At 39.2% G+C, this 20,823-nt stretch overlaps 1 protein-coding gene and 1 pseudogene across 1 annotated transcript in view; one reads left to right on the top strand and one right to left on the bottom strand.

Annotated features, from left to right (window-relative positions):
• LOC131495869 (ankyrin repeat domain-containing protein 26-like) overlaps positions 1 to 20,823 on the top strand; it is a 168,276-nt gene that overhangs the window by 99,604 nt on the left and 47,849 nt on the right. Inside the window, exons 11-13 of the mRNA XM_058701043.1 lie at positions 2,763 to 2,933; positions 5,047 to 5,080; positions 5,658 to 5,793. Coding sequence (XP_058557026.1) covers positions 2,763 to 2,933; positions 5,047 to 5,080; positions 5,658 to 5,793 — 341 coding nt within the window. The remainder of the gene's footprint in view (positions 1 to 2,762; positions 2,934 to 5,046; positions 5,081 to 5,657; positions 5,794 to 20,823) is intronic.
• LOC131495878 (dnaJ homolog subfamily C member 10-like) lies at positions 16,905 to 19,783 on the bottom strand (annotated as a pseudogene).

The following is a 20,823-nucleotide window of genomic DNA, read 5'->3' as shown; positions in this document are numbered from 1 at the left end:
CAGCACAGAGCCCAATAAGGCGCTTGAACCACAAACCACGAGATCATGAACTTAGCCGAAGTCAGAAGCTTAACTGACTGAGCCACCCAGGCACCCCTGCATCTTAATGTTGATTTTGTATCCTTCATCCTTGGAACAGCTTTTTGGTGGTATCTTCAGGATTTTCTATATATAAGAATATGTCATCTGCAAAAAAAGACAGTTTTACTTCTTCTTTTCTGATTTGGATGCCTTTTATTTCCTTTTCTTGCCTGACTGCTTTGGCTAGGACTTCCTCTATCCTGTTGAATAGGAGTGGCCAAGTGGGCAACTTTGCCTTGTTCTTGAACTTAGAGTAAAAGCTTTCCGTTTTTTACCACTGCATATGATGTTGGCTATGGGCTTATCATATAGGGCTTCATTATGTCCAGGTGTGATAATCCAGTACCCACTTTGTTGAGAGTTTTTATCCTGAAAAGATGTTGAATTTGGTCAAATGCTTTTTCCTCCCATGCTGGGATGATGATATGTCTTTTTTTTATTCTGTTAATGCGGTGTATCAAATGTATTTATTCGATTTGATTCTGAAGGATAATTTTGCTGAGTAAAGTATTCTTGATTGGTAGTCTTTTTTCTCTTAGCACTTTGAATATGTAATCCCACTGCCTCCTGGAATGTAAGGTTTCTGCTGAGAAACTGCTAATAGCCTTATGAGGGTTCACTTGTAGTCACATAGTCTTTCCTCACTCTTTTTCATTCTTTTGACTTTGTTCTCTGCTGACTGTATAATCTGAGAGTTCCTGTCTTTCAATTCACATTTTTTTTTTGCTTGACCCATTTCCTGTCAGTGATCACTCTTGCTTTTTTCATCTCCTTCATTATACTCTTCAGCTCCAGGATTTTTGTTTAGTTAGCTTTTACTATTTCCAGCTCTTTGTTAAGCTTCTCATTTTTTTTTTATTTTTTTTTCCAACGTTTTTTATTTATTTTTGGGACAGAGAGAGACAGACAGAGCATGAACGGGGGAGGTGCAGAGAGAGGGAGACACAGAATCGGAAACAGGCTCCAGGCTCCGAGCCATCAGCCCAGAGCCTGACGCGGGGCTCAAACTCACGGACCGCGAGATCGTGACCTGGCTGAAGTCGGACGCTTAACCGACTGCGCCACCCAGGCGCCCCTTAAGCTTCTCATTTTATTCATAGAGTGTTTTTCTGATTTTATTGAATTGGCTTTTTGTGTTTTTCTTGTAACTCACTGAGTTTCCTTAAAACTGCTATTTTTGAATTCTCTTTTGATTAAATTACAGGTCTCCCTGTGTTTCCGATTGATTACTGGAATATTATTGTGATCCTTTGATGGTATAATATTTCCTTGATATTTTATATTCTTTGCAGTTTTGCATTGCTGTCTTTGCATTTGAAGTAGCAGTCACCTCCTCCAATCTTTAATGACTACCTCTTCAGTGTGTCCAAACCTGATTTTTTTGCTCCAGTGGGATGCTGGAAATTCTCTGCAGGACACCTGGTTTTCCAAAAAGGCTCTCTCATCCACGGGTGATTATTTTAGAGAGTGTTTTCTAGGGAGGGGCTCACCGATGTGGCTGAGAGGGAGGGGCTGGAGGCGCTTTATGGGCTATTGCTAGGTCCACAGATTAGACTGTAGTATGTCTGCCTGTTACCTGATGCACGGGTAGGCAAGACTTGTCCTCGGTCCCTTGGAATATAGTGCTAGATCCCCACAGCTCCTGCAAAGGCAGTTTTGCCCGTGGGTGGATGAGATGCCAGTTTGTTGTAGGTGGGGAGACGCAACAACGTACATCTTGTTCAGCTATGATACTGATATCGCTCTGACATATGGGTATTTTAAAAGTAGTTTTTCCCCTAAGATATTTCCCTGATTTCTTCTTTCATGTTATATGGACCTCCTGCTACTTTAAAACTTTGGTGAAATTAAGCATTCTTATATTTAAAAGCAAAGCCCAAAATAGAGCACACATCTAGTTATTACTCCCATGTCTCAGAGTCACTGCCTTTAGGAAATGAACTCTAACTTTTTAGTGTAACCTTCAAGGTTCTTCAGAGTTTCTTTCCTGACTGATCTCTTAGTACTTGCTTCCATGTATTTTATGGTTTTTTTTCCAAGTTCCTATAAGCTTATACTTTTTCCTTTCAAGGCACCTAGATGCCATCTGTGTAATCTTTGTGCTCACATTCTAATCTCTAAGAAAATGGTTTTCTCCCGTTTCTTTCCCTGGTGACCTCTGCTGTTTATTTTCCCTCTTCAGTAAAGCCTTTCTCGTCCTCACTTACAGCTTTTCACATGTCAATTCTTACAAATCACATTGTATTCTTTTTTTTTTTTAAACGTTTTTTATTTATTTTTGGGACAGAGAGAGACAGAGCATGAACGGGGGAGGGGCAGAGAGAGAGGGAGACACAGAATCGGAAACAGGCTCCAGGCTCCGAGCCATCAGCCCAGAGCCTGACGCGGGGCTCGAACTCACGGACCGCGAGATCGTGACCTGGCTGAAGTCGGACGCTTAACCGACTGCGCCACCCAGGCGCCCCAAATCACATTGTATTCTAATTGTATATTTACCTGTGTTTGAAGCAACAGATGAGTATTTCCTTTTGTACAGTTGGTACTTCAGCACTGTTCTCTGAATTAATCAAATTAAGTCAGATGGGTAAAATTCAGAACTTGATGAAAATTGTCTTTTTATTCTTTATCAGTAAAATTATTAGAAAACATTGGCTTTTTTATGGCTTTGTTTTTTTTTTAAGGAGGGAACCTGGTTTACATATGAAGAAGTTAAAGAAAGGTGAAAATGAAAAAGGGACATCAAAAGGATCTGTGATCACACCAGTGTTGCAGAAGGCAGATTCCCTAACTGGTGGTCCACTACAAAAGAATGATGGCAGCCATTTCAGTGAAAAGGATCAGCATGAAAGCAGGTAAAATCTATAAATTCTTTATGTGCCTGTGAAGGAATTTTAGCAGTGATTACCTTTTGTGGAAATAAAATGCTGTAGTGCAGGTAGGTCCAAGCTAAAGCAAGAAATACTCAACATATCAAACACACTGCTTGAAAAGTTGTGATGAGGGTAAGTGACTTTGTCAAGGAGCAGTTTCAGTAGTCACCATGGAAGCATGGAAGATGAGTAAGTGTAAACAACTCCTTAGAGCATTTTAATTGGGAAAGGTAATAGAGAAATGGATGATAACTGAAAAAGAATGTGAATTGCAAAGGCATTTTCTTTCTCTTTTTATTTTAAGATGGGAGCTTTTAGAGTATGTCTTCTGTTCGAAATGATCAATAGAGATAGACATGGTTAGTTAATTTAATATTGTTTGCGTTTCCAAACATTAGGAAGTTTGTTGATTGTATTACATTATCTTTTAAAGATTATAGTAATTGTCTTTAGTACTCTTATTCATGTGATTTTGTGCAAGAAGTTGGTTTATTCTGAATTGGTTCCACAATGGGGTATTCTCATACAATTGAATATGCAGATTTAAAAATATATATGTATGTATGCAAGTGTATATATATATATATATATATATTTACATATATATATATTTACACATATATATTTATATATATTTACATATATATATTTATATATATATGGCTATATAATTTCTTATATGTATGTATATGTATATTTATTATATGTATATTATATGTATAATATATATATTATATGTATATGTATATGCATAATATACAAATTAAATGTATAATTTCTTATATATGTATATATAAGTATATGTGTATAAGTTCTATATGTATATATTTGTATACACACACACACACACACACCCTTATCATAAATGTATGCAAACACTGAGGCCATTCTGAATAAAACTAATCCTTCCTTGATGCTTTTAGATATGCAGTGCCTTTGATAATATCACAAATAGCTATGATTTTGTTAGGGACTTTAAAGTATCTGGTTCTATTAAGTTAATATTATTTAGGTTCTGGGGAAAGGGGAAGATTTTGTTTATTTACAATTGGAAAAGAAACTAGTAATCCATAACAGATTATTCCTTTTGGACTAGAGAGCTCTAAATTACCAAAACCATGCTTCCTGTACCAACAGTGCCATTGACACAGATTGTATGCTCAATAAGTATGTGTTGAATGTGGGAATAAACAGTGGAATGAATGAATGAATGAATGCCTGTTGAGGAACTTCTCTAAGAAGAAGCAAATCTTTAGTTTATTGAAAGTAGATTTCCCATCTTGCCAAGTATAAAGTCTCTTAAAAAATGTGTAAGATTCAGAAATTGTTATGTATCACTATAGCTAGAAATCGAATCATAATATAGATTCATTTGCTGTCATATTAGTTAGAAACACTGGAGTATTACTTTAACCACATAGTATAAAACACATGCTTTGAAGGCACATTCCTGGGTTTGAATTCAGGGTCTGTTCTTGGCCAGCGACGAGGGCTTCTTGGGCAAGTCACTTCGACTTTCTGTGCCTCATTTTCTTCCTGTGTAAAATACCTAATATAATAACCTACTTCATAGGATTGTTGTGGGGCTTCAAATACCTTGAAGACATGTAAAGGGCTCATAGTAATGCCTAGAGAGTAGCTGCATAGTGAGTCTTCAACACGTTAATATCATGATTGTTAAAAAGGGGTTCTTTCATATAGGCAGTTAACTTGCACTTTCCAAGTAGGTTTTAGTGCCAGTAAAAGCTTATTTTTAGTAAAATGACGACAACAACACAAACAATGGTATCATTCCTATCAAATAATGCAAGTAGCATTAGGATTTTCCTTTGCTTTTGTTAGTTATTACCTAACGTTAGTACTTTGTTGTGCTTGCTTCAGCAGCACATATACGAGAACTGGATACACCTAATCCTTTGTTAATATTAGCAGTAGAATGTTTTCTATGTTGTTTAATGTTACTCTGTTGTTTAATCCCCTTTGTAGAAAATTAGATTCAAATGCAGAGATTTTATATCAGAAACAATAGGTTTAGATACGCTTTGTATTTTAAGTATTTAATATTTGCCTGAAAAGAATTGTTGGGTTTTTTCAGACCTGCAAAGAAAATTTCTAAGAAAAAGAACAAGGTAAGCAAAAGAGACAATGTAATTTTATTGTATTTATTATTTATTTTATTTTTATTTTATTATATCATTTTGATACATATTTGTTAGGAATATTGTTCAGTGGCAAAAAATTACTTTATGAAAGATGTAGTGAAAAAATAGAAAATCTTCCTTTGTTGTAGAGACATTTGCTGTGAAAAAGTTACTTAGAAATACTAGCTATGGATAACAGTGTCTTTTTGATAAAAATCCGTTCTTTTAAAAAGTCTCTATGGTTTCGCTTTTAAATGTTCATTCACTTATTTTTAAAATGTATTTTGAGAGAGAGCACGCACAAGTGGGGGGGGCTGAGAGAGAGGGGGAGAGAGAATCCCCAGCAGGCTCCATGCTGTCATTGTGGAGGTCAACGTGGGACTCAAACTCAGGAGCCCTGAGGTCATGACCTGAGCCAAAATGGAGTCGGATGCTCAACCGACTGAGCCACTCAGGTGCCCCTGTTTTTGCTTTTATAAAAAGATGGCTATTTATCACTTCTCTACACCTAGTATATTTTATAAATATGTGGGGGACATTTTGAAATGGTATTATTCATTGGTAGGTCAAAAAGCAAATTACCTCTATGGATGACCTTGTCGACTTCATTCAGTCATCTGAAACAGCTTCAGAGCATTGTGAGTTGCCTTACTCTAAGAATTTCATGTTGCTGATTGAACAACTTGGCATGGATTGTAAAGGTAGGAAGCCTTTTTACGTATATTGCTGTAGTAATATGTGCACACCTTGCCTACTACTGCACCATAGAGCACTGCTGTATTATAGAGCTGCTCATCTCAGAAATATGTTTTATATTAAAATAAAAGGAGCACTATTGTATCCTCTCAGCCAAAGAGCCATCATTTCTACTGTACCTTTCTTAGTGGGAATGGCACATCTAATGTGTTTGTTAACTCTGCTTCTCTTCTGTGCCTTCACCCAGGTCAGGTCATTATTTTTCTCCTAGATGACTGAAATAACCTCAGGACTGTTTTCCCTGCCATTCTACCTCCCAGGACCTTGGTCTACACTGCAACCATGATTAGTATATGTTTTAAAAAATGTGTCTTTCATCATGGTACCCCCTTGCTTAAAGCATAGCTATTACTTCTCATTGCTATTAGGTTAAAGGCCACAGTCCTCTGGCTTCATCTTGTATGGTTTTACATCCTTCTTTCCGTCTGTGTCTTATCCAATGTTTTAGACGTTCTTCCTCTGAAAGAGCTTTTTGTTTCCAACAGCTTTAGTTAGGTAAACTGCACATATATGAAGTGTGTCATTTGATAGTTTTGACATATGTTTACACGTATGAAACGATAACCATAATCCAGACAGTTAACATATTCATCACCCTTAAAAATCTCATGTCCCTTTATATTCCCTTATTATGAAGCTTCCAAATTGTTTTCTAAAGGAGTAGTATGGTTTTCCATTCCCTCCAGCAGTCTGTGTCAGCACCAATTCCTACATACATATTCATGGACACTTAGTATTGTCAGCTTTTTAAATCCTAGCCATTCGGATGGATATTTAGTATATATCTCACTATGGTTTCAATATACATTTCCCTAATAACGGATGATGGTGAGCATATTTTCATGTGCTTGTTTGCCATCTGTGTATCTTCTTTGAATTGTCCAAACCTTTGGTTGTTTTAAAAATTTGTTTGTTTGTGTTCTTAGTTGTTGAGTTTTCAGAATTCTTTGTATAATCTAGACACAGTTCCTTCTTATTTTGTTTTCTTTTTTTTTTGTGGTTGTTGTTGTTGTTGTTGTTGTTTCCACTGAGGCATTTTATTTGCACATATGTATTACATCCCTAGAAAAAGAATCCCAGGATTTCCCCTTCTGTGTGTTTTCATCTTGCTTCTTCATGGTCCATGACTGTAGCTGAGGTGGTCAGTATAATGAAACCAAACTGAGCAGATTATTCTGCCATTTTTCTGGATCTTTGCATTGTCCATCAATTCTGGGGCCAGTCACTCCATGCTTGCTTAACCTGCCTGTGAGTTTCACAACAATTTCCCCAACTCTGTGATCATCAATGATTTTAAATTCACCAGTGTAACCATGCTTCATCATCACAGTTAGAAAATGGACAATGTCTTTGGAGCATGGCCTAGTAAGAACCTGGAGTTTGCTTCTCTTTTCAGTATTGTTATGCTTTGGGGAGCATCTGCCACGACATTCACATGCATCATGATGGTGGCACAGAAAGATGGTGGAAAGAGCTAGATACAGTTCCTTTCTCACCTCTCTTTTCTTTGCAAGGTTTTTCTTCTCCCACTCTGTGACTTTTCCTTGTCTCAACAGTGTTTTTGAGGAGCAGTTTTTCTTTTTGGTGAAGTCCAGTTTACACATTCATTTTTTCTTGTATGATTGTTGCTTTTGGTTTTTATATCTAAGAAATATTTGCATAGCACAAGGTCACAAAGCTTTTATCTCATGCTTTCTTTTAGAAGTTTTATAGTTTTAGGTCTTACATTTAGATCTATGACCCATTTTATATCCTTTTTTATTTGAGATACAGAGTATGGACACAAGTTCATTCTTTTGCATATGGATATCTAGTTGTTCCAGCACCACTTATTGAAAAGGCTGTGTTTTCTCCACTTTATGCCATTGTTCCTTTGTCATAATCAGTTGGCCACATATGTGAGGGTTTAAGTATGTGCTCTATTCTGTCTCATTGATCTCTTTGTCCATCTTTGTACCAATATTATGCTGTTTTAATCACTGCCAGTTTATAAGGATTTTTGAAATCAGGTAGTGTTTGTCTTCCTGCTCTGTTCTTTTCAGGGTTCTTCCACTACTCTGGATCCTTTGCATTTCCACGTGAATTTTAGAATCAGTTTGTCTGTTTCTTAAAACAAACAAACAAACAAACAAACAAAAACCAACTCTGGTGGTCTTCTGGAATTTAAGTTTAGATTATGTTGAATCTACAGATTTATTTGGGGAGAATTGACTTCTTGACAATATTGAATCTATTAACCCCTGAACAGAGTATATATCTCTCCCTTGATATAGGCCTTTTAAAATTTTCTCAGTAATATTGTGTAGTGTTTAATGTATAGGTCTTTCTGTCTTTTATGATATTAACTGTGATTGCTTTTTATTTTCAGTGCAGTTGTAAATAATATATCTTACATTTAATTTTTTTTAATGTTTACTCTTGAGAGAGCGACAGAGCATGAGTTGGGGAGGGGCGGAGAGAGAGGTAGACAGAATCTGAAGTTGGCTCCAGGCTCCAAGCTCTCAGTACAGAGCCCGACGTGGGGCTTGAACGCACCAACGGTGAGATCATGACCTGAGCCTGAGCCCAGTGCTTAACCAACTGAGCCACCCAGATACCCTAAAATTTTAATTTTTGATTCTTTATAGCTAATATATAGAAATATAGTTGATTTTTGTGTAATGATTCTGTATCCTCCAACCTTGATCAATTTATATGTATAGATATATTTAATATTAGAGAGAGTACATGAGCAGGGGAGAGGGGCAGAGAGAGAGAGAGAGATCGAGAGAGAGTGAGAAAGAGACAGAGAGAGAGGGGGGGGGAGAGAGAGAGAGAGAGAGCGAGAGAGAGAGAATCTTAAGTAGTCTGCATGCTCAGTGCGAGCCTGACATCAGGCTCCATCCCATGACTCTGGGATCATAGACTGAGCTGAAATCAAGAGACAGACACTAAACCGACTGAGTCATGCATGTGCCATGATTAATTCATTTATTAATTCTAGTAGCATTTTTCTTAATGCTGTCAGATTTTCTACATAAGCAAAGGTCATAAAAATTGATTTTTAACTATTTTACTAGCAATGATAAATACTGTAGACTTGTAGCCAATACATTCTCTGTCACAACTAATCAGCTTTTCCATTGTACTATAAGAGCAGCCAATAGATACTGCAGAAATTAATGGACATGGCTGTATTTTGATAAAATTTAATTTACCGAAACAAGTAACGTGGCCCATAGGCTGGAGTTTGCCAACTTCTATTTTGTGACCATGTGATTGCTAATAGAGACAGTTTCACTTCATTTTCTATCTGGATGTCCTTTGTTGCTTTATCTTGTTTGATTGCATTGGCTAGAACTGCTAGTATAGTGCTGAACAAAAGAAGTCATTCAGTGAATGTCATTCCTGTCTTCTTCCTGATCTTATAGGAAATGCATTCAGTTTTTCACCATTATATATAACGTTAGCTGTAGAGTTATCAAGACTTGTTTTGTTTTGTTTTGTTTTAAATCATATTGAAGTTCCCTTGTATTCCAGGATTGCCGAAAGTTTTTATCTGGAATGGATGTTGAATTTTGACAAGGAACATATTTTATCTACGGAGATAGATACGGTTTTTGAATCTTAAACCAACTCTGCATTTCTGGGATAAACCCCATTTGGTAACAACAAATTATCCCTTAGTGTATTGTTAGATTACCCCACACACACACACACATTGCTGTAGTTTAATTAATTAATTAATTAATGAAATATAATTTATTGTCAAGTTAGCTAACGTACAGTGTATACATCGTGCTCTTGGCTTTGGGAGTATATTCCCATGATTCATTACTTACATACCACACCCAGTGCTCATCCCAACAAGTGCCCTCCTCAGTGCCCATCACCTACTCTCCCCTTTCCCCCACCCCTCCATGAACCTTCAGTTTGTTCTCTGTATTTAAGAGTTTCTTATGGTTTGCCTCCCTCTCTGTTTGAAACTATTTTCCCCCTTCTATTCCCCCATGTTCTTCTGTTAAGTTTCTCAAAATCCACATATGAGTGAAAACATATGATATCTGTTTTTCTCTGACTGACTTATTTCACTTCACATAGTACCCTCCAGTTCCATCCATGTTGTTGCAAATGGCACGATTTCTTTCTTTCTCATTGCCAAGTAATATCTATTGTATATATAAACCACATCTTCTTTACCCATTCATCAGTTGATGGACATTTGGGTTCTTTCCATAATTTGGTGATTGTTGATAGTATAAACGTTGGGGCACATTTGCCCCTATGAATCAGCACTCCTGTATCCCTCGGATATATGCCTAGTAGTGCAATTGCAGGGTTGTAAGGTAATTCTATTTTTAATTTTTTGAGGAACCTCCACACTGTTTTCTGGAGCAGCGGCACCAACCATGCATTCCCACCGACAGTGCAAGAGAATTCCCATTTCTGCACATCCTCACCAATGTCTGTTGTTTCCTCAGTTGTTAATTTTATCTACCCTGACCGGTGTGAGGTGGTATCTCAATGTGGTTTTGATTTGTATTTCCCTGATGATGAGCGACGTTGAACATCCTTTCATGTGCCTGTTGGACATCTGGATGTCTTCTTTGGAAAAGTGTCTATTCATGTCTTCTGCCCATTTCTTCCCTGGATTATTTGTTTTTCGGTGTTGAGTTTGGCCAATTCTTTCTAGAGTATGGGTACTAATCCTTTACCTGATATGTCATGTGCAGATATCTTCTCCCATTCCGTTGGTGCCTTTTAATTTTGTGGATTGTTTCCTTTGAAGTGCAGAAGCTTTCTACCTTGATGAGGTCCCAAGAGTCCAGTTTTGCTTTTATGTCCCTTGCCTTCAGAGATGTGTTGAGAAGAAGTTGCTGTAGCCAAGGTCAAAGAGGTTGTGGCCTGTGTTCTCCTCTAGGGTTTTGATGGTTTCCTCTCTCACATTGAGGTCTTTCATCCATTTTGAGTTTATGCACGGTGTAAGAAACTGGTCCTGTTTCATTCTTCCACATGTTGCTGTCCAGCACTCCCAGCACCATTTGCTAAAGAGCCTATCTTTTTTTTTTTTTTAATTTAAAGGAGGATAATTTTGTTTATTGAAGAGTCAAATATGCACTTGGAGCAACTGAATCAAAACATGAAAGTAAAGGTTAAAAATCAGACATTGGTAATATATTAAGCATTTTTTTTTAGTTTTCTTTTTTAATTTTATTTTTTCATATATGAAATTTACTGTCAAATTGGTTTCCATACAACACCCAGTGCTCATCCCAAAAGGTGCCCTCCTCAATACCCATTACCCACCCTGCCCTCCCTCCCACCCCCCATCAACCCTCAGTTTCTTCTCAGTTTTTAACAGTCTCTTATGCTTTGGCTCTCTCCCACTCTAACCTTAAAGAGCCTATCTTTTTTCCATTGGATACTCTTTTCTGCTTTGCCAAGGTTTAGTTGGCCATACATTTGTGGGTCCATTTCTGGATTCTCTATTCTATGCCATTCGCCTTTGCGTCTCTTTTTGTGCCGATAGTATACTCCCTTGATGATCGCAGCTTTGTAGTAGAGGCTAACGTCTGGGATTGTGATGCCTCCAGCTTTGGTTTTCTTTTTCAACATTACTTTGGCTATCTGGGATCTTTTGTGGTTCCATACAAATTGTAGGATTGTTTGTTCTAGCTCTGAGAAGAATGCTGGTGCAACGTTGATTGGGATTGCACTGAATGTGTAGATTGCTTTGGGTCGTTATCGACATATTTACAATATTTCTTCTTCCAGTCCATGAGCATAGAATGTTTTTCCATTTCTTTGTGTCTTCTTTAATTTCTTTGATATGTTTTCTATAGTTTTCAGGATACAAATCTCTTATAGCTTTGGTTAGGTTGATTCCTAGGTATCTTATGGTTCTTGGTGTAATTGTAAATGAGCTCAGTTTCTTGATTTCTCTTTCTGTGGCTTCATTATTGGTATATAGAAGTGCAATCAATTTCTGTGTGTTGATTTTGTATCCTGTGACTTTTCTGAATTCATGTATCAGTTGGAGCAGCTTTTTGGTGGAGTCTTTTAGGTATTCCATGTAGAGTATCATGCCATCTATGAAAAGTGAAAGTTTAACTTCTTCTTTGCCAATTTGGATGTGTTTTATTTCATTTTGTTGTATGATTGCTGAGGCTAGGCCTTCCAACAGTATGTTCAACAACACTGGTGAGAGTGGACGTCCCTTTTGTGTTCCTTATCTTCGGCGGGCAGGGTAGGGGGGAAGTTCTCTGTTTCTCCCCATTGAGGATATTCGCAGCAGGCTTCTCATATATGGCTTTTATGATGTTAAGGTATGTTCCTTGTATCCCAACTTTCTTGAGGGTTTCTTATTAACAAAGGATGCTGTATTCAGTCAAATGTTTTTCTGTATTTATTGACAGGATCATATGAATGATCGTATCCTTTCTCCTATTAAGGTGATGTATCATTTTGATTGATTTGCGAATATTGAACCAGCCCTGTAGCCCAGGAATGAATCCCACTTGATCATGGTGAAGAATTCTTTCATATACTGCCGAATTGGATTTGCTAGTATCTTGTTAAGAATTTTGGCATCCATGTTCATCAGGAATATTGGCCTGTCATTCTCCTTCTTAGTGGGGTCTCTATCTGTGTTGGGAATCAAGGCAATGCTAGCTTCATAGAAAGAGTCCGGAAGCTTTTCTTCCATTTCTTTGTTCAACAGCTGGAAAAGAATTGGTATTAACTCTGCTTTAAATGTCTGGTAGAATTCCCCTGGGAAGACTTCTGGTCCAGGACTCATATTTGTTGGGAGATTTTTGATAACTGATTGAATTTCTTTGCTGGTTATGGGTCTGTTCAAATTTTCTATTTCTTCCCATTTAAGTTTGGGTAATGTGTGGTTGTCTAGGTTTGTGTCCATTTCTTCCAGGTTGTCCAGTTTGTTGGCATATACATTTTCGTAGTATTCTCTAATAGTTGTATTTCTGTGGTGTTGATTGTGACCTCTCCTTTTTCATTCGTGATTTTATCTATTCGGATTCTCTTTTCTTTTTGAGAAAGCTGGCTAGGGGGTTATCAAGTTTATTTATTCTTTAAAAAAAACAGCTCTTAGATTCATTGATCTGTTCTACTTTTTTTTTTTTCTGCAGGTTTTTCTTTTGGATTCTATAGTGTTTATATATGCTCTAATCTTTATTATTTCTTCTAATGGCTGTAGGGTTTCTTTGCTGTTCTTCTTCTACTTTCTTTAGGTGTGAGGTTCGATTTTGTACTTCGGGTTGTTCTTATTTCTTGAGAAAGGCCTGGATGGCGATGTGTTTTCCTTTTAGGGCTGCCTTTGCTGCATCCCGAAGGGGTTGGACTGTCATGTTTTCATTTCATTTGCCCGTATATATATTTTTTAATTTTGCCTTTCAGCGTCTGGTTGACCCATTCTTTCTCCAGTAGGATGTTCTTCAACCTCCATGCATTTAGAGGCTTCCCAAACTTTTTCTTTTGTTTGATTTCAAGTTTCATAGTGTTGTGATCTGAAAATACGCATAGTATGATCTCAGTTCTTTTATATTTATGGAGGGCTGTTTTGTGACCCACTGTGTGATCTGTTTTGGAGAAGGTTCCACGTGCACTTGAGAAGAATGTGTATTCTGCTACTGTTGGATGAAAAGTTCTGAATAGATCTGTCAAATCCATCTGGTCCAGCGTATCATTCAGGGCCTTTGTTTCTTTACCGATTTTGTGCCTAGGTGATCTGTCCATTGTTGTTAGGGAGTATTTAAGTCACCTACAATCTCCATATGATTATCAATAAGATTGCTTCGGTTTGTGATTAATCAATGTATGTATTTGGGGGCTCTCAAGTTGGGAGCACCAACATTTACAATTGTTAGCTCTTCTTGATGGATAGATCCCTAAATTATGATATAATCCCCTTCGCCATCTCTTGTTAGAGTCTTTGGTTTAAAATCTCATTTGTCTGATCTAAGTATGGCTACCCCAGCTTTCTTTTGACTTCCAGTAGCATAATACATGGTACTCTATCCCCTAACCTTCAATCTAATGGTGTCCTCCTGTGTCAAATAAGTCTCTTGTAGACAGCATATAGATGGATTTTGTTTGTTTTTTAATCCATTCAGATACCCTATGTGTTTTGATAAGGGCATCTAGTCCCTTCACATTCAGAGTGATTATTTAAAGATATGGATTTCATGACATTGTGTTGTCTGGAGTTTTCATGCTTGTGGTGATGTTTCTGGTCCTTTGTAGCCTTGACAACATTCCACTCACAGAGTCTCTGATCTCCTGCAGGGCTGGTTTAGTGGTCATGAGCTCTTGTAGTTTTTGGTTTTCTGGGAAAGCCTATCTCTCCTTCTATTCTGAATGACATCCTTGCTGGAGAAAGGATTCTTAGCTGCATATTTTCCTATTCAGCACTTGGACTTTTTTCCTACCGTCACCTCCTGGCCTGCCAAGTTTCAGCGGGCAGGTCTGCTACTACCCATAAGTGTCTACCCTTGTAGGTTAAGGCCCGTTTGTCCCTTGCTGCTTTCAGAATTCTCTTTTCTCTTTGTAACTTGCCAGTTTCACTATGATATGCTGTGGAGAAGACCTATTCTTGTTGAATCTGAAGGGAGTTGTCTGTGCCTTCTGGATTTGGATGTCTGCTTCCTTCTCCAGATTAGGGAAGTTCTCACCTATAATTTGTTCAAGTAAACCATCTGCCCTTTTCTCTCTCTCTCTCTCTCTCTCTCTCTTACGCTGGAACTCTTATGATCCGGATATTATTACATTTCATTGAATCACTTAGTTTTCTAATACTCCCCTCATGGTCTAATATTTTCTTATCACCCCTTTTCTTGTCTTCGTCATTTTCCATACTTTCATCTTCTATGTCACTTATTCTCCCCTCTGTTTCCTCCATCTTTGCTGTTACTGCATCTAGTTTATTTTGCATCTTATTTACAGTATTTCTTAATTGCTGTGACTATTTCTTAGTTCCTTGATCCCTGCAGCAATAGATTCTCTGCTGTCTTCTATGCTTTTTTGTAAGCTCAGCTGTTAATCTTATAACTATTATTCTAAATTCTTGAACCATACATAGTTTATATCTGTTTTGAGCAATTCTCTAGCTCTAATTTCTTCCTGGAGTTTCTTTTGAGGAGAATTCTTCCATTTCTTCAGTGTTCGGTACTTTATGTGTTTTCCTAGTTGTCATGTGTCCTGCACCTGTGAGCACTACTGTTTTTAAAAGGGTCATATACTATCCAGGGCCTGGCCCTTCAACAGGTATCTTTGTTTTGTTTGTTTGTTTTTTTTTTTTAATTTTTTAACGTTTATTTATTTTTGAGACAGAGAGAGAGACAGAGCATGAACAGGGGAGGGGCAGAGAGAGAGGGAGACACAGAATCTGAAACGGGCTCCAGGCTCTGAGCTGTCAGCACAGAGCCCGACGCGGGGCTCGAACTCACGGACCGCGAGATCATGACCTGAGCTGAAGTCAGCCGCTTAACCGACTGAGCCACCCAGGCGCCCCATTACTTCCCTTGTTTCTCTTCATTTTGGGATCAGTCTTGGTAGAAATTGATCCTTTTTTTTTTTCACCTCCTGAAAGCATTTGGTTTCATTGATTATTCTCTATCGTTTTTCTGCTTTTTTTTTCATGTGATTTTTTGTCTTTATTAGTTCCTTTCTTCTGTTTGGTTTGGGTTTAATTTGTTTTGGTTTTCTATTTTCAAAAGGTGGAAATGTCATAGATTTCAGACCTTTCTTTTTCCTCATCCTCTTCTTCCTCTTCTTCTTTTTCCTCTCCTTCTTCTTCCTCTCCGTCTTCCTTCTCCTCCCTCCTCCTCTTCTTCCTCTTCTTCTTCTTCTTCTTCTTCTTCTTCTTCTTCTTCTTTTTCTTCTCCCTTTCCCACTCTGTCTCCCTCTCCCTCTCCTCCTTCTCTCCACTTCCCCTTCCTCTTTCCTCCTCCTCCTCCTCCTCCTCTTCTTCTCCTCTTCTTCTCCTCCTCCTCTTCTCCTCTTCTCCTTCTCCCTTTCACTCTCCATCTCCCTGTCCTCCTTCCCACCTCTTACTCCTTCCTCTTCCTCCTCTGTCTTCTTCCGCCTCCTCTTTCCTCCTCCTCCTCCTCCTCCACCTCTTCTTCTGCTCCTCCTCCTTCCCTCCTCGTTCTCCTTGTTGTTGTTGTTGTTGTTGTTCTTCTTCTTCTTCTTCTTCTTCTTCTTCTTCTTCTTCTTCTTCTTCTTCCTTTCCCTCTCCATCTCCTTGTTCTCCTTCCCTCCTCTTCCTCCTTCCTCCTCCTCCTCTGTCTTCTTGTGCCTCCTCATTCCTCCTCCTCCTCCTCTTCTTCTTCTTCTTCTTCTTCTTCTTCTAGATAGTGTAGAAATCTATTGGCATTATTTTACCAAAATTTTTCTCAATTGTGAAAACTTATAATCAGTTCTTCAACCTATAAAGAAAAAAGAAGAAAATCTCTTTAATATAATACACCATGAAAATAGGCTATCTGCTTGCCACATTGTGTGTGTGTGTGTGTGTGTGTGTGTGTGTGTGTTTAATTACACTATGGCCACAATCCATTTCACACAATTTTTAAGACAGGTAAATAAATACCAAATTATTTCCTTTCAGGCCAGCCACAAAACTTTAAGGAATAGACCCTAGACATGTATGTACTTGACAGTGCAGGCTCCTGGTTGAGCCAGGCAGGTTTAGTATCATTTCCAGGGGTCAGCAATCTATGGCCCGTGGACTGAAAGTGGCTTGACTTGTTTGTGTATGGCCCTGAGGTAAGAAAAGTTTTAGATTTTTTAAAGGGTTGTAAACAAAGCAAAAACAAAGTACTATGTGACAAAAGTACATGGTCTACAAAGCTTAAAATATTTACAGTTTGGCCTTTTACAGAAAAAGCTTGCAGACCCTTCATTTATACCAATGTTGTACAGAATTCAGATGGTGCAATTACAATTCCGAGATAATGTTCCTTTATTCTGACCCAGAATGTAGCAACATCCTACAAAGATGTTCTTCTGATGTCATGGGTTAGAATTCCTTTTCTCTTTTTTCTTCATCTTCGCATCATTAAACTTCATCCTTATCTCTCTCTCCATGAGTGTGGAGATTTTTCAATTTTTCATTTAGTAAGGCAGCAATTGCTTTTGCATCTCTGGCATCTATTTGCTCTCTCCAAATGTTTCCCTTTGCTTTTTCATAGGGATAACATTTAACAGTCGGATAGGCTCTGATGCCAGCTTTCTGGCATGTTTGAGCCTAAGCCTGACGGTCTATTTTTCCAGCTTTCACTTTTCCTTTCATCATCTTAGCCAAGAGCTTAAACTCTAGAGAAAAATTTTGGCAAGGTCCACACCAAGGAGCATAGAATTCAATCACCCGGTGATTTTTCCCTTGTATAACTTTTTCATCGAAAGTCTGAGTCATTAGATTTGTGGATGCTTGAGGTGGGAATCCCGTACCCCAAATCTCTCTTCTAGCCATTGTAACTGTAATGCTGAAAAGCTTTATTTGGTTTTGTGGGGGGGGGGAATCTTATCTCAGGGTATCTCTGAACATTTTCTTGGGCACAAAAAGAATGATACTGTTGGCAGTCTATACTGCCAAAAGTAACTGTCCAGTTAGTGTCCAGACCATTCTTTTCCATTCTGGCATTAGGACTTGACATGGATGACACCATGGGAGTAGAAGTCAACCATCCAGACTTCATCACGGTTTCTTTGTTTAGCTAGTTCATTGAAAGTGGTGGGTGTCAGGGAGGTCACTGAAGGTTCCTAGGATCCTCTATGAATTCCAAGATCTGTTGTTCAGCAGAGTGATGTCCTTCTTATTCATGAACCTCGGATTGGTTGAATACCACTGTTGTTGGATCTGCCTGAATGTTATACGTGTTACAGGGTCCCTCGTGAACCGTACCATCTAGTGTACCAAACTAAAGCTGACCACGCAGATGCTTTGATGCTTTTTATAACTCTGGCAATAAAGCTTGACATGGGGGACACCATGGCACAAACAAATCAACAAGCCACGGTTCCTGTCATCGGCAGACACATTTTGAGGTCCAAGTGTGGCAACATGAGAATTACCACTTTCTTTGGCAAAGGCTAGTATATCATATAGAATCTTCTTTCCATGATGAATTTCATATTCTTTGGTCCCTGGTCCTTTAATTTTTTTTTAACGTTTATTTATTTTTGAGACGGAGAGAGACAGAGCATGAATAGGGGAGGGTCAGAGAGAGGGAGACACAGAATCCGAAACAGGCTCCGGGCTCCGAGCTGTCAGCACAGGGGCCCGATGCCGGGCTCGAACTCGCAGACCGCGAGATCGTGACCTGAGCCGAAGTCGGCGCTCAACCGACTGAGCCACCCAGGCGCCCCTGGTTCCTTGTCCTTTAAATACTGCTAGACATGGCTGAAATACAGAGAGATTACTACAGATGTCTGGCGCAGAGGGACAGTCAGCCTTGCCAACTTGAATATGATCACTTTTGAGTAGAGTTTTTAGTTCCCTCAACTCAGGATCATTTCGGTTTTCATGTTTTCCGAAACTAAATGATAAGAGCTACCGATGATGAGCCAATCGATCCGTTAGTGTATTTGCCAAAATTAGCTCAAAATCTGGAAGACTATGCACGATTTCCAAATATATTTCTCGAGCATCCAATGAATTAAGGAACAAAACGCTGCTTTTCTCTCTGTTATTTAATGTGTTCCAGAGGAAAATAGGCAGTGGTACTTGTCATAATATCCAGACTTTTACAAAGTTTGTCCTGGGTGGCACAGTCCATCCATCCTACATTAACCAGACCATCCAACATGCCCGGGAGCCTGAGTCATGTCTATGAAGTTAAACAATCTCCTCCTTTGCAACAAAAAGTGATCAGCTGGCCAATACCAGCAGCAAAAGCAGTTTCTATGGAGTGAACACAATTTCCTGTCCGTAATTCCATCACTGTGTTTCTAACGCGCTGCATGGTGAAACTCACCAAACTTTCCTTTAATCTGTCCCTGTGATATTTCACTGTGGCCGTTCCAGACCTAAAAAGGAAGAGGCTGGGAGATCCGTTGACTCCTTTCATTCGGCAAAGCATTCTATCATCACCACAGTTAACAGCACCAGTTTGAAGTAATCCATCTACTTCTTTAGCACAGTCTCTCCATGTGGGAGCTAATTAATGGCAGTGTGAACATCCTGGGGAGTAAAAGTTCACAAACCACAGTTCTCCAGAATGAACAGCAGCATCCAATTCTCTTCTATTCAATGTCATGCTTTCAAGATCATCATCATAAATTCCAAAATCATAACAATCATAATCCCAGCTTTCATACGGGCCACCTTCTGGATCATCTGCAAGTCCCTTTTCTCCGTATTTGTCATACTTTTCCCACAGATCTTCATCTTTGAGTACTTCATATGCTCTATTTATTTTTGAAAGTCACTCTGTACGTTAGGATTGTTCATTTGGTTGGTAGGTTGGTTGGTTGGTTGGTTATTTATTTATTTATTTATTTAGTGTTTATTTACTATTGGGAGAGACAGAGACGGAATGCAAGTGGGTTGGGGCAGAGAGAGTGGGAGACACAGAATCCAAAGCAGGCCCCTGGCTCCAAGCCATCAGCACAGAACCCGATGTGGGGCTCTAACACACGACCTGTGAGATCATGACCTGAGCGAGCGGAAGTTGGACGCTCAACTGACTGAGCCACCCAGGCGCCCCGGGTTATTCGTTTTTGTTTTTTGTTTTTTGTTTTTTATCAGGATGTAACTTCAATGCCAACTTCGTGAAAGCTTGCCTTATCTCTCTACTGCTTGCAGTCCTGGATACTCCAAGTAAACTGTAAAATTCCTGATCTGTGCCCACTAAAATGGTCATATACACTATTAGGAAACAGAATGACCCTTTTCAGGTCCCGGAGGTAGTCATTTTCGTTGAAGCAGACTCCCATTCTTTCTCTGATACATGTTCTGATGAAAGTGAACATTCAGATATACAGCTGGTTCCAACTGAGAGAATATGCAGGTTTGAGAACTTGTGTTCGCGTTACCCCAAGAGCGAATCAATCATCATGAAATTTTCCCAAAATGTCAATCTGTGTAGGCTCAGTAATCTCCACTTCCTCAGATCACAAAAGATATCAAAATACTTTCAGGAATCTAACCTTGTTAACATTCTGTTTCTCCTTTCTTCCTTTAATCCTAAATGTCTAAATCTTCTCCTTACCTGCGAATGGTCTCTGGCTCATTTCTAACTCCTTGTCATGCAACCAAAACATACGTTTGTAAAGTATAGAGGTGGAGGTAACAAATATTCAGACTAAAATAAGCAACCAGAGGAAAATCGAGAACATATTGTCCAATACCACCATGGGACAAGTGGTTCTCCTAGGGGTCGTTCTCAGCATGGGTGTGGTGGACTTGATCTGCGCCACGCTTCAGGGCCAGGTAGAAACCGCCGGTAAACGCAATAGGAAGGATTTCTGGCTGCCATCAGCCCAGAATAGGATGTGGGGAGAGGGGAAGGATGGGGGCATCCCATGAAAGAGACTGCTGGCATATGAAGTCTCCGGCAGGACTAGGGTGAAAAGAGCCCGAGTAACTGAGGCTTAAGTAAGAGAAAGGGTCGCAAGAAGCTGGGAAGCGAAGTCAGAAGGCTGATGATGTAGGTATTGAGAAAAAGGTGGGGAGCTAGAACACAAAACCCATGGCAGGGGCAGAGAGGAAGGGAGGGGAGACAGGTGCACAGGCATTGGGCTCTCCCTTCCAGAAGGGCCATGCCTCTGCCACCGCCGCCACCTCCCGCTCCAGCAGAGCCTGGGGCCCGGCCCATGCCCACCTCAGTCTAATGGGGTCGCCTCCTACAGCTACTCCCCCACCTTCAAATCCCGGCAGGTAGCGGACCCTGCCCCCACCCACCCAAGTCCTGCTGTGGGCGTGTGAACAAAGCACCTGCTCTCCAGCCACTGCCAGGGTGGGGCGGGGCAGGGCA

Source organism: Neofelis nebulosa, chromosome 15, assembly GCF_028018385.1.
Source record: "Neofelis nebulosa isolate mNeoNeb1 chromosome 15, mNeoNeb1.pri, whole genome shotgun sequence".
In the NCBI taxonomy this organism is placed as follows: domain Eukaryota; kingdom Metazoa; phylum Chordata; class Mammalia; order Carnivora; family Felidae; genus Neofelis; species Neofelis nebulosa.
The sequence above is the reverse complement of the archived record's forward strand: the minus strand, read 5'-3'. Positions and strand labels throughout refer to the sequence as shown.